This window comes from Aspergillus vadensis (genome assembly GCF_003184925.1).
Source record: "Aspergillus vadensis CBS 113365 unplaced genomic scaffold BO88scaffold_2, whole genome shotgun sequence".
Classification (NCBI taxonomy): domain Eukaryota; kingdom Fungi; phylum Ascomycota; class Eurotiomycetes; order Eurotiales; family Aspergillaceae; genus Aspergillus; species Aspergillus vadensis.
The window spans coordinates 437552-451212 of NW_020292040.1; the positions used below are offsets into that span (position 1 = coordinate 437552).

Here is a 13661-nt window from a genome sequence, read left to right on the forward strand (position 1 = left end):
AGAGGCTCTTTACAACCAACAGAAATCCAATCCAGGCAGTTAGTATGTAGCCTAGTACTTGGTAAAAAGAAGAATGCTAAAACGTCACTTCATTCTTTCTATTCTTACCTCCCAGACACGAATAGATACTTATTCAAAAAGCTAGATAGCGAATACCTCGGCCCCTCGTCAAATATGCCCGACTTGGCACTATGTCTACTAATTCGATTTCGGACATGGTGTGAGTGTTCGTTTGTGGCTGAGCATAACACAACTGACACAATGGCATTATTAGTAGCATACCGTGATGAGCTAGTTATGTGAGTAGTGCGCAATTATGCAGAGAATCACGTAAGCAAAGGAAGAACAATAAACTTGCATAACTAATTGACTATGCAGGAAATCGCTCGCTTATGCACGGCCACGTGTGGTTGGCCATATCGCCCTGTCGTGATGCTCTGTATTACTGTAATGGGTTGCTTTTGCTTCTTGGAAGATAAGCTTTACGGTTTTCTTGTTTGTTGGGGAATTTTAGGTTCGCGGGGTGATGTGGCCACTGTGCTTTGCATTATGGGCGAGACATATAAGAAAGACGTTAATTTTGTTGTCTTTGTCGGTGGATAAGTAGGGTAGATTCGCGAGACTTTAGTCTTTTGTTGGTTACGTTCCTGGAATTAGATAGTTCATTTATCATTAAAGACGATTATTGCTGGATAGTAACATATTTTAGTGATGGGGATACACGACTCGCAGTCAGCTTCTCTTGTTGGCTGAGCTGATCGCAGTCGACGCTACGGACCGAGCCAGTGCTTAGGTTAGACTTGGCGACGGTGTCCAGACTTAATCTGCATGTTTCGACCTTCACCATGGGCTGGGATATCCAGGCATATCGGAGAGAGCGCATTAGGCTTAGTTGACTAGTTAGTCGAATTAGGTGAAACCTAGTCATGTCCGTGTTGGAAATGGATGTACCCCATCTTCTTGTGTCAATATGTTGGGATGATAATGGCAGAAGACTAGACAGGGTAGTAGTAAGTAAGCGTGTAATTTGAGCACCTGGATTGGTAGGTGTCAGCTGGCTGAAGAGTCATTCCATTGGCTCACATCGAGTGCGCGGACCACCCTGATTATGACGGTGCTGAAGACCTGCATGTATCCCACACCAACCATGCAGCTAGTTTATAGGCCTCGACAGCAATTTTGAGGCTTGTGCCGTCATCCTTTGGACTCATCTGGCAGCGGTTTGCATGTTATGCTCTCATAATCGTTGGTGAAACGCTGGCCAACAGTTGTATACTACTAACAGTGATCAGATCATACTGTCATCGAGTGCCCGTGCTACTAGGACGATGCTCGAATGGCAGCAGCAACGCCAAGTGGTGAGGGGTCATTCAACTTGCAGGGATATGCACGAATAATGCAAGCTGAGCCGTCGGCTCCCTCACCACGGCGTCGTACTAGTGCACCGACCGGGTCGTCGACGACTCTCACCCCGCTTCATTAATATAAAGCAGACATGCCAGGGTTGATTAATGCCTGCCTATATACCCCAGTCGCAACTTCAGTTCTTGCAAGCCACATCGACCTGACCATGGTGTCCACGACGCTGACTGCCGCTCTGGCGGGCGTATTTTCGCATCTTACGTATTTCCGGCGAGGCGAGCATCAACTCCACGGCACGACCTATACGCAGGTTTTCGTTGTCCTGTACGCCACTGCGGTCGCTTACCTGCATGTCTCATGGGGAACCGCATGGCGAGAGGCCCTGGTCACCGTCTCCCTGCATGCAGCATCCTACCTTCTTGGCACATTCAGCAGTCTACTGCTCTATCGTCTGGTGTTTCACCCATTGGGATCGTTCCCAGGTCCATGGCTCGCCCGCGTTTCGGATCTGTGGCTCGTTTCGCAGATGAAGAACAACAATAAACATGTCAAACTGGTTGAACTGCACGAGAGGTACGGGCCCTACGTCCGTATTGGACCCTCGACTCTATCTGTCATCGATCCCAAGGCTGTCAACATCATTCATGGCCCAGCTTCGCGCTGCTTGAAGAGCGGCTGGTACGACCACTCATACCCCAACAAGTCATTGCAGACAAGTCGAGACCCGGCCGAGCACCAGCAGCGCCGGAGATTATGGAGTACCGCGTTCGGCAGCAAGCAGCTGCGCGGATATGAGCATCGCGTGCGCAAGTACCGTGAGCAGCTCGTAGATCAGTTGATGAAAAGGGAGGGTCAGCCAGTGAATGTGACCAAGTGGTTCGACCTATACACCTATGACGTGATGGGAGACCTGGCATTCGGGGAGGGTTTTGGTTGTCTCGAGCAAGGCGAGTATCATTGGGCCACACAAATCATGATGGAGACAATGGACTTTGTTGGCAGCTCCTTACCCATGTGGCTCTTCCGTATGGTCTTGGAGGTTCCTGGACTGAAGAGGGCATGGTATAAGTTCCTGGATTACTGTGAGATGAGGTTGGTGGAGAGAATGAGGGTGAGCTGTCATCACACTTGCGTCGCTAGCACCGAGCTGACCAAACAGAATGAGCCTGATGTTCCCGACGTCAGCGCAGCGCTTCTAGCACCCTTCAAAGGCAAAGAGCCCGGGAAGGAAGACCAACAGTGGCTAGGAGGAGATTCACGGCTGATTATTGTTGCTGGAAGGTGAGTGCTCCCGTGGAACTAATTACAGATGCCTGTCTCACGCGGATAGTGACACCACTGCCTCGACTCTTGTTGCTTTGTTCTATGAGCTCGCCCACCGTCCCGAAGAGGTCGAGAAGCTTCGTGCCGAATTGGCTCCATTTGTAAATAAGGGTGGCGGCCTTGGAGACTTCTACGACAGCGACATTGGTCACTTGGGACACCTCAACGGGGCCATCAACGAAGCATTGCGTCTATATCCGGCGGTTCCGTCGGGAGTACCACGGATAATGCCTTCTGAGGGCATCACTGTGAACGGAGTGTCCATTCCAGGCAACACCATAGTTATCAATCCAACCCTTGCTATGGGACGGTGTAAGTCAACTCCGGTGGGCGGAGCGGCGATAAAACTACTGGACTAACGACGGGCCAGCGGAATTGAGCTATAAAAAGCCGCTAGAGTTTATCCCCGAGCGGTGGTACCAGCAGCCCGAGCTGATCAACGATCAGTCGGCTTTTGTCCCATTCAATATTGGTATGTGTTCTGCCTGGAGTAGAGGAAGCCAGGTCATGATTGTTAACTGACGGTGGATGATTGTGTTTAGGTACTTACAACTGCATTGGCAAGCCATTGGCACTTCAGAATCTGCGGGCAACGGTGGCGCATCTGGTCACGACTTTTGATGTGAAGTTCGCGCCAGGAAATGCGGAGAAAGATTTGATCAGACGGTCGAAGGATTGTTTTGTCTTGTATCATGGTGAACTTGACTTGATCTTCACACGGCGAAAGTAGCTAAGGACGGTGGTGAGCGACCGCCGTTGATGAGAGTGTCGATCGCACGGGGGGAATTATTACGTCGGTGGTGTTGGGCAGAAGGATCAAGGGTGTTTCAGCTCCACCCGTGTTTCAGAATGCGATGGCAATACGGCAGAGACGAGGCAGTCAGCAAGAAGCCTAAGTACGTAACTAGTGAAGTGAAGAATAACATGAATTATCTTTGGATGATCGAGTCAGGGATGGTCGATCTTGCTGCCTGGCTGTGCTGTCACTCAACTACTTACAGTAGACGGTGGGCACTTCGACTTGCGCATGATGCGCCTCCAATGAGGCAAGGGCGAGAGTTGCCAGGCACCGATCCGCTCGATCAAGCTTTCGGGAACGGCGGAACCGCGTTGGCCAGTAGACCCGTCGAGACCAGGTGAGGAGCCCACCTGGTAGGCAGAACAATGACTGGTAGCGAAGACTGGGCACAGACATGAGGATGAAAAGATATATCCGGTAAACCAAACACAGTGTAGTATGGTGTAGAAACGTGGAAAGGAAGGTATGCTGCCTGGTCGCGAGAAGCGAGAAGTGAGAAGCGAGAAGAGAGAAGAGCGAGTCACGACGCGGGTGCTTTCATTCTTCCCTCCCTCTCTCGTGATCGGCGTATCGGCGTATCTGTCGAACAATGCGAATCTTACCGACCACATCCTGGCACTCACCACCAATTCCTTAGTCATTGGTGGTTTCTGGTGTTTTTGCTCTTTCATCATCAGACCCACTCCTGTCCCATCATCTGCCAATCATATATTCTCCAGGTACACCCGCAGCCAATGGGGCTACTCTGCCAGGCTTTTGGGAAGATGCTGGCGTAATTCCACAGCAAGCACTGTACCTTTTTAGTTACCATACAGGCATACACAACATACAAAATACTGGCACTGGCAGTGGCCGCGTGGGCAACCAGCAAACCCAACCCAGTCAGCAGCAGCAGTAATCATCCAACCAGCTGAACCACTTGACCCATTTATAAATAAACAGTGGAGCCAAAAACCGGCTTGAATTTTTCATCGCTGCGGGCTTATCAGCATTCTTATTCCGAACTCCTCCATCCCAGCGTGTCTCATCCATCCCTCCTGTTTCTCTTCTTCTTCTTCTTCTCTTCTCCTCTTTCTCTTCTGCCGACCGTATATTTACACTCTCAACTTTACCTCCTTCCTCTCTTCCCCGTCCGATTCCCCGCCCCAAACAAAGTGATGCGTTAACTCGGATCCGCTTATCCGCTTTACACACCACATTACACACATACACTCTTCCAAACTCCATCCACCAAATACATCCACATCCGCAGCTAGCATCCAGCACAGACCACGACAATTTGCGATCGCTGAACGCCACCATCTATTATATTTATCAACAGACATTCGAAGTCATATCGATATCTGTCTAGAGTTTGTGTATATACCACACAAGTCGCTTCATCATGGCCAAGCTCAGTGATTCGGCTATCATCGTTATTGTTATCGTCGTGTGCCTCGCCCTCGTCTCACTGGGGGCCGCACTCACGAAACAGTTCTGGCCCGAGGCCCCCCAACAACGCTACAACTATCCCGCCGAGCAACAGTCTTACATGCGAACGGTCCGTCTGAAGAATCTGGGCATCTTTCAACGCGAGTCGATGAGTATGCCCGGGAAGATGCCCGCCGCGGCAGCGAGGGATGTAGAGTCAGGCTGTACGTTTACCCGTCAACCATCGCAATCGGAAGAACTGGTCAATTCAGATGTGGAACTAACAAATCGCTCGTTGCATAGACTCCGAAAATGAATCATCGCATTACTAGTCGCATCCCTACCTTCCTTATTCCTCCGACGTTTTCTATTGATATCCTCACACTCCTTATCGCGCCCATCCTCGACTCGTTGCCTACTCTCTATCTCTCCCTAAAAGCGAATTCCCCCAGCAAGCAAGCATCGCGATAACCCACTGCATGTACGATTGACGATTACGCATTACTACCTCGATTTTGACTTATTGATTGATGGACGGGACCTGACCTGAATGTTGTGTCTTTGCGCCATGGTGCGGTGTTGAATGGCGTTGTATTATATCCTTGTTTTTCATTTTTTTTTTGGTATATAGGATGCTTTTCAGTTGTTTGTTCGATTTGTGATTATTTATCTACCTTCTTGTTCATTCCTTGAGCTGATTGTTTCGGATGGTGGATTGGATACATACCACTTACACATATATACTCCTATACGGTCAACAACATGGCTTTCAACAGACTTCCATATTGAAGCTTCTCACTACTCATCAATCGCATACATAACAATCTATCTCCCCCGACTACTCCATACCCTCTCCAATCTCCTCTCCATCTCCACCCCCGGCCAATAATTACACTCCCTCCTCATCTCCCTTACAAACCCCCTCAACCTCTCCCTCTCCCCCTCATCATCAAACCACTCCGCACACACGACCACCGCAAACGACGCAATCACCATCCCAGCAGGCGACTGCCGGTTCGACACCGCGACCCCACAAACCTCCCACACAGCCTGCTTAACCTCCTTCTCCATCTCCACCATCATCATACTCCTCCCAACCCTCACCCCCAACAACAAAGGGTTATACATCGCCAACAGAATGCGAACAAACCCCAAACTCTGCGCCGCCACAATATGACATCCATCCAGATACCACCTATTCGGGAATCCCCCACCGTCACCTCCGTCATCAGAATAAATCGCCTCAAAAGACCCCGGACACATCCTCACCCACTCATCCCTCCTCTCTACCAACCCCTTATAAGCACTCACACTCCTCGCCGCCCCCTCATCAAAGCAAAACTGAATCACATGCGCAGCCAATATCAACAACGCATTCACCCACTCATGATCCCCCGACGTAGCCTTCGGAGCAGGATACAAATCCAATATATCCAGCGGAATGCGAAACGGCCGCTGCTGCGTAAACGCCATATGGAATTCCTGGCGCACGCCCACCCAGAACGCACTCTGCCGTAAACCCCAAGAAGTAGAACGATTACCCGTAAGACTAAGCGTCGGCCGGGCCTGCGCTTCAAGAAACACCTGCAAGCCACGGACAGCGGTGGTGGTGGGGTGGGGATGGAAGGGCGCTATACCTTACACCTTAGCATATACCCCTCTGCTATATGTAGGTGATAGATGGAGGAGGATAATACATACTATCCAATTCCTCATAAAATCTCAACGTCACCACCGCGGCAAGGAGATTCTCATCCAGAATGGCATTCGGCTCGGTGCTCACGGAGCGGAGATGCGCGATGCATCGGTTATGGTAGTGCAGGGTGGAGGGTTCATCGATAGTCAGGCCGTGAGGGAGGCCGAATCGGCGGGTGATTTGTAGTTGTTGGTCCTGTGGGAGAGTGCTAAAGTGGCGGGCTGAGGTGGAGAGGACAGCGTCAAGGAGTGGCGGGCTGGTTCGCGCGCGTTGGGGGACGATGGTTGTGAAGCTTTGGGACGGGTCGCCGATGTCGAACTGTTTTTTCAATCAAATGAGTTGAGGTGGAGTGGGTGAATGGGAATGGGGTTGATTGGGGTTGGGGGTTGGGGGTATACGTACCCATTTACCTAGGGTTTCGGAGAAGTAGCGGAGTAGACAGGCTTCTTCTAGGGTGAGGTGGGCTTGGGGTGGATGTATGATTGTGGGAGAGATATTGTGCTCAAGGAATGTGTTTGGGGATGGTGTGGTGCATGGGATGAGAATGGGTGTTGTAGGGCTGGCATTGGGGTCTCGTGTGGTTGGGTCGGAAGGCTCATGCTGATATAGAGCTGCCACGGCGAGTGTCTCGTCGACATACTCGAACGATAAATCTGCGTACTTGGTATCAGTATACTTTCGCAGTTGCAGGATATCAACCCACCTGATATGGTTGGACTGCGCTGCTTCTGTCCTCCCGAGGCATGCTCGTATTCAACGCTCGTGCTGTTGAGGAATCTTAGCTTGGGTCGCTCGCGGATGCATCTTCGTCCAGAGGTTCGACATCTGGTGCATGCTGGGCGGTTGTCGTCACCTGGTAGTGGCTGTTTTAGCTGTGTGTTTGTGCTCGGTGGGGGAGGGTTTGGGTTTACATCTCAGATGATGTTCTGTACATTATCAAGATATATATTTAGCGTCGGTAGACAGAGTCATTGGGATAGAACATACTTCGGCAATGCTCGCTACTACGAGTCAGTCCACTACTATCGTTGAAAAATGAGACAAAGGGTAGACATACCATGGATCGCGCCTTGTAGGCATCAGTAGCAGGAGTGATTGAGTGTATGAGGGCAAGTAGAACAAGTAGTAGACATTTTGTCGAAACGGGAGGGGTTCGCCGAGGGTTACCCCATCGGTCAGCAGTTCCACCCCCGCATGCGCCGTTCACCCTCCATATGCGGGGTTCACCACCATGATTCTTACCGACTTTGAGCTTCATTCCTCTTACTTGTTGTGAGATAATTCTGGGAGACTGTTAGGTCCAGATCTACACTCGTGTCGGTTTTTGACCCCCGCATTACACTTCACAGAGACCCTGGCTCGCTAACTAGCCCTGTCTTGTGGATTAGCGCGTGATGTGATGATATCTGCGGACAAAGCAATGGAAATGTCGTATTCTATTATTTGCTTCAATTGTCCAGATATGCGACATGACTGTTAGACTTTACTCAAATGATCCCCGTAATCGCGGGGTAGAAGCCCTACTCCGTAGATCGTTAAGAGTGCTGCGTAGGGTATGAATCTTGCAGCCTTTGTATAGGGAAAGGAAGCCTGTATAACTAGATTGACTAATTCTCTGGTCATTAAGTATAATGGCAGGTAAAATGTGCTCTCTGAGGCTCGCAATGATATCGTCGTGGCTGTGGAGCGTCTCCTACAGTAAGGGCGTCAATGTCCGCAGGTTGGGAGCAGGCATGACCTACCTACAGTACAAGTACGTTCATACTCAAGATCGCAATCTAGATAGAGCTCAGTTTGCTCAGGAGGGCTTCAGAACTACGAACTCGTGCAGAGGCGCTCTAGGGTCTACTCGCTGCGACGCATCGCCAACTGGTTGCTGCATGCCACCGCTTAGGGATAATCTCGCCGGTACTAACCGTTTTGGGGCGCATTCGGCGAGCATCGCCTTTTCGAGCTGTGCAGTATACAGCATCAAGTATCCAGCAATGATAGCCAAAAGGACATATAAACGGTTTCAATCATGTCTAACCTCAAAATGGATAGAACATATAGAAGTGAAAACACAGACACAAATTGCTAGTCAAAATGTACATCTCAATAGCCATCACTCTACTCACCCTCCTCGTCATCTACTACTTCATCCTCCCCATCATCAATTACTTCCGCGACCCTAAAGGCTTCCGCAAATACCCAAACCTTACATTCTGGTCCGGCATATCCGACCTACCTCTCGTTTATTATTCGCATAAAGGCATCCGCTACAAGCGCCTCCTCGAAGCACACAAAACCCACCCCGTCGTCCGCATCGGACCCAACTATCTCTCCTATGCAGACCCAGAGGCCATCAAAGACATCTACGGCCACGGAACAACCTGCACGAAAGACGTATTCTACTCCACGCTAGCCGGATCACATTTCCACCTAGCCGATGTTATCGACAAGGGCGAACATGCACGAAAGCGCAAAGTTCTATCGAGCGCATACGCGCTCAAGAACCTGGAAACCTGGGAGTACAAGGTCGCCGACATGACGCACCGTCTGATAAAAGCGTTTGATGCACAATGCACGGATCTATTACCAAAGGGCCATCGTCCACTCGAGAAAGATCTCACAATCGATTATCGCATGTGGACCAACCTGTTCACCATAGCAGCTATCGCCAACATCGGTCTAAGCGAGGACATCAAATTCCTCGACCAGGGGAACGATCTAATCACATCAGAGTCCATGGACAGCAAGACAAAGCGAGTTCATTTCCGCGATTGCCTCTTTGCTACAGGGTCAGCTACAGCTACTCTGGTCTGGTGCTACGACTGGTACAAGACCTTGGTGCGAGCAAGCAAAATCCTGTCTCCGACATACAACCAGAAATGGAAACTCAACAAAGACTGGGACGGCATCGTCTACAACCGTGCCACAACTCGATGGAAGCGATACCAAAATGGTGAACAGCTCGATGATTTCTTCTCTGCGCTCATGGAAGATAAATCGCATGTTCCACATAATCTCGAATGGGGCGAAATCATCGCAGAAATCAGTATCATGATGAATGCAGGGTCTGATACAACTGGGATTTCGCTGAGCAACGTGATGCTTCTTCTCCTAAATAATCCAAGGTGTTTTCAGAAATTGCGAGAAGAGGTTGACAGCGTGCTAGACGAAAACGAGATCGTCGCACCCTACGACAAAGTCAAGCATCTGCCCTACCTTCGGGCCTGCCTGGACGAAAGTCTCAGACTGTTTCCGCCCGTGTCGTTTGCGCTTCCGCGACGTACGCCGCCTGAAGGTACTATGATTCTATCAGATCATATTGCGGGAAACACCTCGGTCGGCATGTCGGCATACGTGGTCCATCGCAATGAGACCATATTTCCGGATCCTGAGGCTTTCCGTCCGGAGAGGTGGCTTGGGGAGAAGGGGAAGGAGTTGCAGCCCTATTTCATCCCGTTCAGTACTGGTGCGAGAGGATGCATTGGTCGAAATATTAGCTACCTTGAGCAGACTATTTTGGTTGCTTCGCTAGTGCATCGATTTGACTTTGCTTTGCCGTATCCAGGTTGGGAGCCGGAGAGGCATGAGACAACGAATCTTGGTTCGGGGCCGATGCCGATGAAGATTTGGAGGAGGGAGGCGGCTGCATGAACTACCATGACTTCACTTTTCTCGAGATTGGGTAGAGGTGAGAGGTTTTGCACACGTACCAAGGGATATAACAGGTAAACACGAATGGATCTATTCTTACGCATTTTTCTCCAATGTTCTAGGATAAATTCCACATATTCATTCTATGTCCAAACTGGGTGGGCAAACCTACAGGTCTTGAGTTGGATTATTGAAACACTACATAATGACATACTTAGGCTTTCTACATCTGGTCTTATTAGTTGTCGATACTTTCAGTTTGTATTCATTTCATTAAGATACAAACAGATCGAGAGCCATCTGACTGGTGCCAAAGCTTTAGTTGAATGGAGCATGACACCGAGCTGAAGACTGATGAAGGACTATATAAAGATAAAGCAGCTAAGACAAACCATCAGCCCCGAATGATGTTGAACAATATCTACCAGCCGGTTTCTCAAGATGATATCGTCGCATCAGGAAATATGTCTAGTCGGATAATCCATCGTCATCTTTGCCGCGCTGTTTTCCCTTTTTGTAACTGGTGGTTGCAAGCGTAATGAGTCCCAGCCGGTTGAACTTGCCATTGATCATTGATAGGACTTTATTTGAGACAGGCTCCACTGACGATTGCATAATCAATGCCTTGAGAAGATCACATTCCAGAACTTCGGGAACACATTTTCCTTTCGATGCCTGTCTTCCACACCTCTCCAGAACAGCGCTGTTTATCCAATTCACAACAACATCCCAGTCTTGTTCCTTCTTCACCAGCACTTTCCAGACTGGCAAATACTCATCAGGATAAACATCAGCCACCGCCATGTGCAATGCGCCCCACACCCTAATCAATTGACAAATGACTTCATCCTTTTCCTCGGCAGATAAATTTCACAAGTCCCAATCCTTATCATAGCATCCGATACTATCATTACGAAGCTTAAGTTCGCGAGAAAACATTCTCTTCAACTTTGTCGCTTTCCTCTCCAAGGTAGCTGCTAGCATCATGGCCAGGCGATAGTAATCAGCGGAGCGATTGGAGACCTTATCGAATGAACTAGCTTTACAGGCCTCTGAGTACAGGTCCATCTGGCGAAGATCTATCATGAAGTCTTCGAACCAAGCTCGGATGGTATCACCGGGGATCTGAGAGGTAGACCCAGCATCTGGATTTTCATTCTCCGGCTGAGACTTGGATAAACCTTTGGAAACGTGGGGCTTTGTTCTATGCTGTCGTGCGTGTTCCATCTTCTTCTTGATAGCTTCATGTTTGGCCCGCCTGGCATCATGTGCTTTCTTGGCTGCCTTTTGGCGAGAGGTTTTGGGCCATTTATAAATGGCTTCGGAAGGCATTGTTGTTGTGGTGGGCTATGGTCTTGCGTGGCTTGGGCAGAATGTTTCTGTAGCTGCGTAGGTAAATCAAGTATGGTAGAGGTAGGTGGCAAGGAGAGGGAGAGACCTGGTGTTGAGGAGACGACGAGGGGAAGGAGGAGAAGGAGGAAACTGGGGGTATTTATAGGCAGGAGAAGCCTGAGGCTCCCTCTAATATCCTCACTAAGATGATCAGTATGCCTTCACTAGGCAATGATTGTGGCACTCCCTTGACTTGCAGGGCTGAATTATAGTATTCATGAAGTCAAATCCGGCCTCTACTTCGACCCTTCTTATCTGTTATCTCATATTCAGTCTAGAGTACAGATCCATAACCTCATTAACATCATCATATTATTAAGTACATAAGATTCGCATAGCTATCATATTGTAGTCCATCACCAATCGCCCCAATTAAGTGACCCTTCTCCACCACGCCACCTACTAACCTAGAATCCGTAAACATCCTACTCATAATCCGTCCGCGACGTAACCCCATCCCACTCATCCCAAACCTTCATCAACTCCTGACAAGTATTCCTCACAATTCCAAACGTATCCGACCCCAACGGCAATCTCAACGGCAACTCCATCCCCTTACACCTCCCCTCCCCTCTAACCGCCTCCACAACCAACTCAGCACCCTTCCTCGGATCCCCCGGCTGATTGCCACTCCACTCCAAACAACCATCATACGCTCCCTGATTCATCTCTTCATACTCCGGCAAGCGATTCGGATTTCGGTACTGAATTACCCCGGCTGCCATGACCTGCGTGCGAAAATGTCCGTACGTCAGAATCGACACTCGGATATCAAACGGCGCCACTTCCGTTGCCAGAACCGGCACCATACCCTCTATCATCCCCTTGGGTCCTACATAGGTCCCCGCACAGGGAGCGGCGTAGTAGGTGCCTACGGAGCCGGAGAAGAGGATGGTTCCGGTCTTGCGGGCACGCATGTGAGGGAGGAGCGCGCGGGTAAGGGTGAAGGGGCCGAGGGCGTTGATACGGATGGAGTTGAGGAGGAAGTTGTCGCTATAACTTTTATTAGTGGGGATCGTGATGATATGCATAGTGTAGGGACGTACGTCATCTCTTCGAAGGTGGATATATCGATGTATCCTGCGTTGTTGACGAGGACGTCTATGGGTCCGTACTTGTCCCAGATCTCTTGGGCCTTTTTCTTGATCTCTTCCTCCGGAGATGCCATGTCCAATTCGTAGACTGCTGCGCCGGCATCTTTGAGGGAGATGAGACGGTCGGTACCGCTGACGCCTTTGCTTCCGCGGGCTGTGGCGATGGCTTTGTCGCCCTGTTGATTTGAATTAGCTCGTCATACGTTTAACTTCGTTGCAATAGTTGTGTACAGAGAAACGCACCTTATCAAGAATAGCCCGCACCAAGGCCTCTCCCAGGCCAGAGGAACATCCGGTAACAAGCCAGGTGAGTTGCTGTCCGGCCATAATGTTGAAAAGCAGAGCGTAGCTGGAACGATGCGATGGAATTCTTCAGCCTTGGTCAGTGTCCCAGGTCTTCTATAACTTGGTGGGATTACATTTACTAAACCCCACCAAATAGCTTGGATAGCCTTCAATCTAAACAGGTGTACTGTATAATAGGTTAGCCAATTGGTAGAGCCTTGTTAGGGCGGAGTTCGTTTCCATACCCCGCTGTCAGTTTATACGCCTTAGACTTGGCCCTGTACGGATCATATGCGAAGTGGAACTCTCTACGATGCACATTGGCGTTTAGAATAATGCAGGGACTATGCATCTCCACGGCAGGCGAGGAATAAGATGAAAGTAGATGACGTCAATACTTATTTGAAAAAGAAGGTGACTTTGGTGGAAGATGAACACCATGGTTGTCCAGCCCGCTATGCTGCTTTAGGGTCGGGCCGAGGTGAGCCCCAGCGCCACCATTATCGATACTACCATCATCGGCACCGCAGCTTTCTACTATGCATTCGTACTTCAGCTTGACTCCGGTTCTTAAGTAAGTAGGTTAGTATTCATTTGCTGTTGATGGGCTCTTAGGGGAAGTTGGAGATATATGGAGCGACAGAAATGTTTTGAGAAA

The 13661-nt window shown here is 49.6% G+C and overlaps 6 protein-coding genes across 6 annotated transcripts; 3 read left to right on the forward strand and 3 right to left on the reverse strand.

Annotated features, from left to right (window-relative positions):
• Positions 1-1570: 1570 nt before the first annotated feature.
• On the forward strand, positions 1571-3415 carry BO88DRAFT_421727 (cytochrome P450; the record flags this gene model as incomplete). Its single annotated transcript, XM_025708538.1, has 5 exons — positions 1571-2473; positions 2522-2643; positions 2693-2997; positions 3056-3157; positions 3228-3415. The coding sequence occupies 5 exons, from the start codon at positions 1571-1573 to the stop codon at positions 3413-3415; spliced, it is 1620 nt and encodes a 539-aa protein (XP_025567121.1).
• Positions 3416-4868: 1453 nt separating this feature from the next.
• On the forward strand, positions 4869-5226 carry BO88DRAFT_449213 (uncharacterized protein; the record flags this gene model as incomplete). Its single annotated transcript, XM_025710476.1, has 2 exons — positions 4869-5118; positions 5198-5226. 2 exons carry the CDS (start codon positions 4869-4871, stop codon positions 5224-5226), a joined length of 279 nt encoding a protein of 92 aa, XP_025567122.1.
• Positions 5227-5507: 281 nt separating this feature from the next.
• BO88DRAFT_467698 (Zn(II)2Cys6 transcription factor) lies at positions 5508-7670 on the reverse strand (the record flags this gene model as incomplete). Its single annotated transcript, XM_025711533.1, has 6 exons — positions 5508-6525; positions 6596-6908; positions 6993-7243; positions 7294-7443; positions 7578-7591; positions 7648-7670. 6 exons carry the CDS (start codon positions 7668-7670, stop codon positions 5720-5722), a joined length of 1557 nt encoding a protein of 518 aa, XP_025567123.1. The 3' UTR covers positions 5508-5719.
• A 1005-nt stretch (positions 7671-8675) lies between these two features.
• Positions 8676-10232, forward strand: BO88DRAFT_449215 (cytochrome P450; the record flags this gene model as incomplete). Its single annotated transcript, XM_025710477.1, has 1 exon — positions 8676-10232. The coding sequence occupies one exon, from the start codon at positions 8676-8678 to the stop codon at positions 10230-10232; it is 1557 nt and encodes a 518-aa protein (XP_025567124.1).
• Positions 10233-10672: 440 nt separating this feature from the next.
• On the reverse strand, positions 10673-11663 carry BO88DRAFT_467704 (uncharacterized protein). Its single transcript, XM_025711534.1, has 2 exons — positions 11107-11663; positions 10673-11055 (listed from the first exon to the last, which is right to left on the reverse strand). Exons 1-2 carry the CDS (start codon positions 11562-11564, stop codon positions 10701-10703), a joined length of 813 nt encoding a protein of 270 aa, XP_025567125.1. The 5' UTR covers positions 11565-11663; the 3' UTR covers positions 10673-10700.
• Positions 11664-11917: 254 nt separating this feature from the next.
• Positions 11918-13376, reverse strand: BO88DRAFT_379660 (short-chain oxidoreductase). The gene is made up of 5 exons (XM_025704494.1): positions 13249-13376; positions 13138-13190; positions 12962-13088; positions 12671-12894; positions 11918-12623 (listed from the first exon to the last, which is right to left on the reverse strand). Exons 3-5 carry the CDS (start codon positions 13043-13045, stop codon positions 12050-12052), a joined length of 882 nt encoding a protein of 293 aa, XP_025567126.1. The 5' UTR covers positions 13046-13088; positions 13138-13190; positions 13249-13376; the 3' UTR covers positions 11918-12049.
• Between the last annotated feature and the right edge of the window lie 285 nt (positions 13377-13661).

Bases quoted from the DNA above. Each gene is read 5' to 3' on its own strand.
- BO88DRAFT_379660 (XM_025704494.1), bottom strand. From the start codon at position 13,045: ATGGCCGGACAGCAACTCACCTGGCTTGTTACCGGATGTTCCTCTGGC. The intron at 12,895-12,961 runs GTGCGTTTCTCT...TCAAATCAACAG, and splicing joins TGCGGGCTATTCTTGATAAG to GGCGACAAAGCCATCGCCAC. The intron at 12,624-12,670 runs GTACGTCCCTAC...CACTAATAAAAG, and splicing joins TCCACCTTCGAAGAGATGAC to TTATAGCGACAACTTCCTCC.
- BO88DRAFT_467704 (XM_025711534.1), bottom strand. From the start codon at position 11,564: ATGCCTTCCGAAGCCATTTATAAATGGCCCAAAACCTCTCGCCAAAAG. The intron at 11,056-11,106 runs GTGAAATTTATC...TCAATTGATTAG, and splicing joins TATGATAAGGATTGGGACTT to GGTGTGGGGCGCATTGCACA.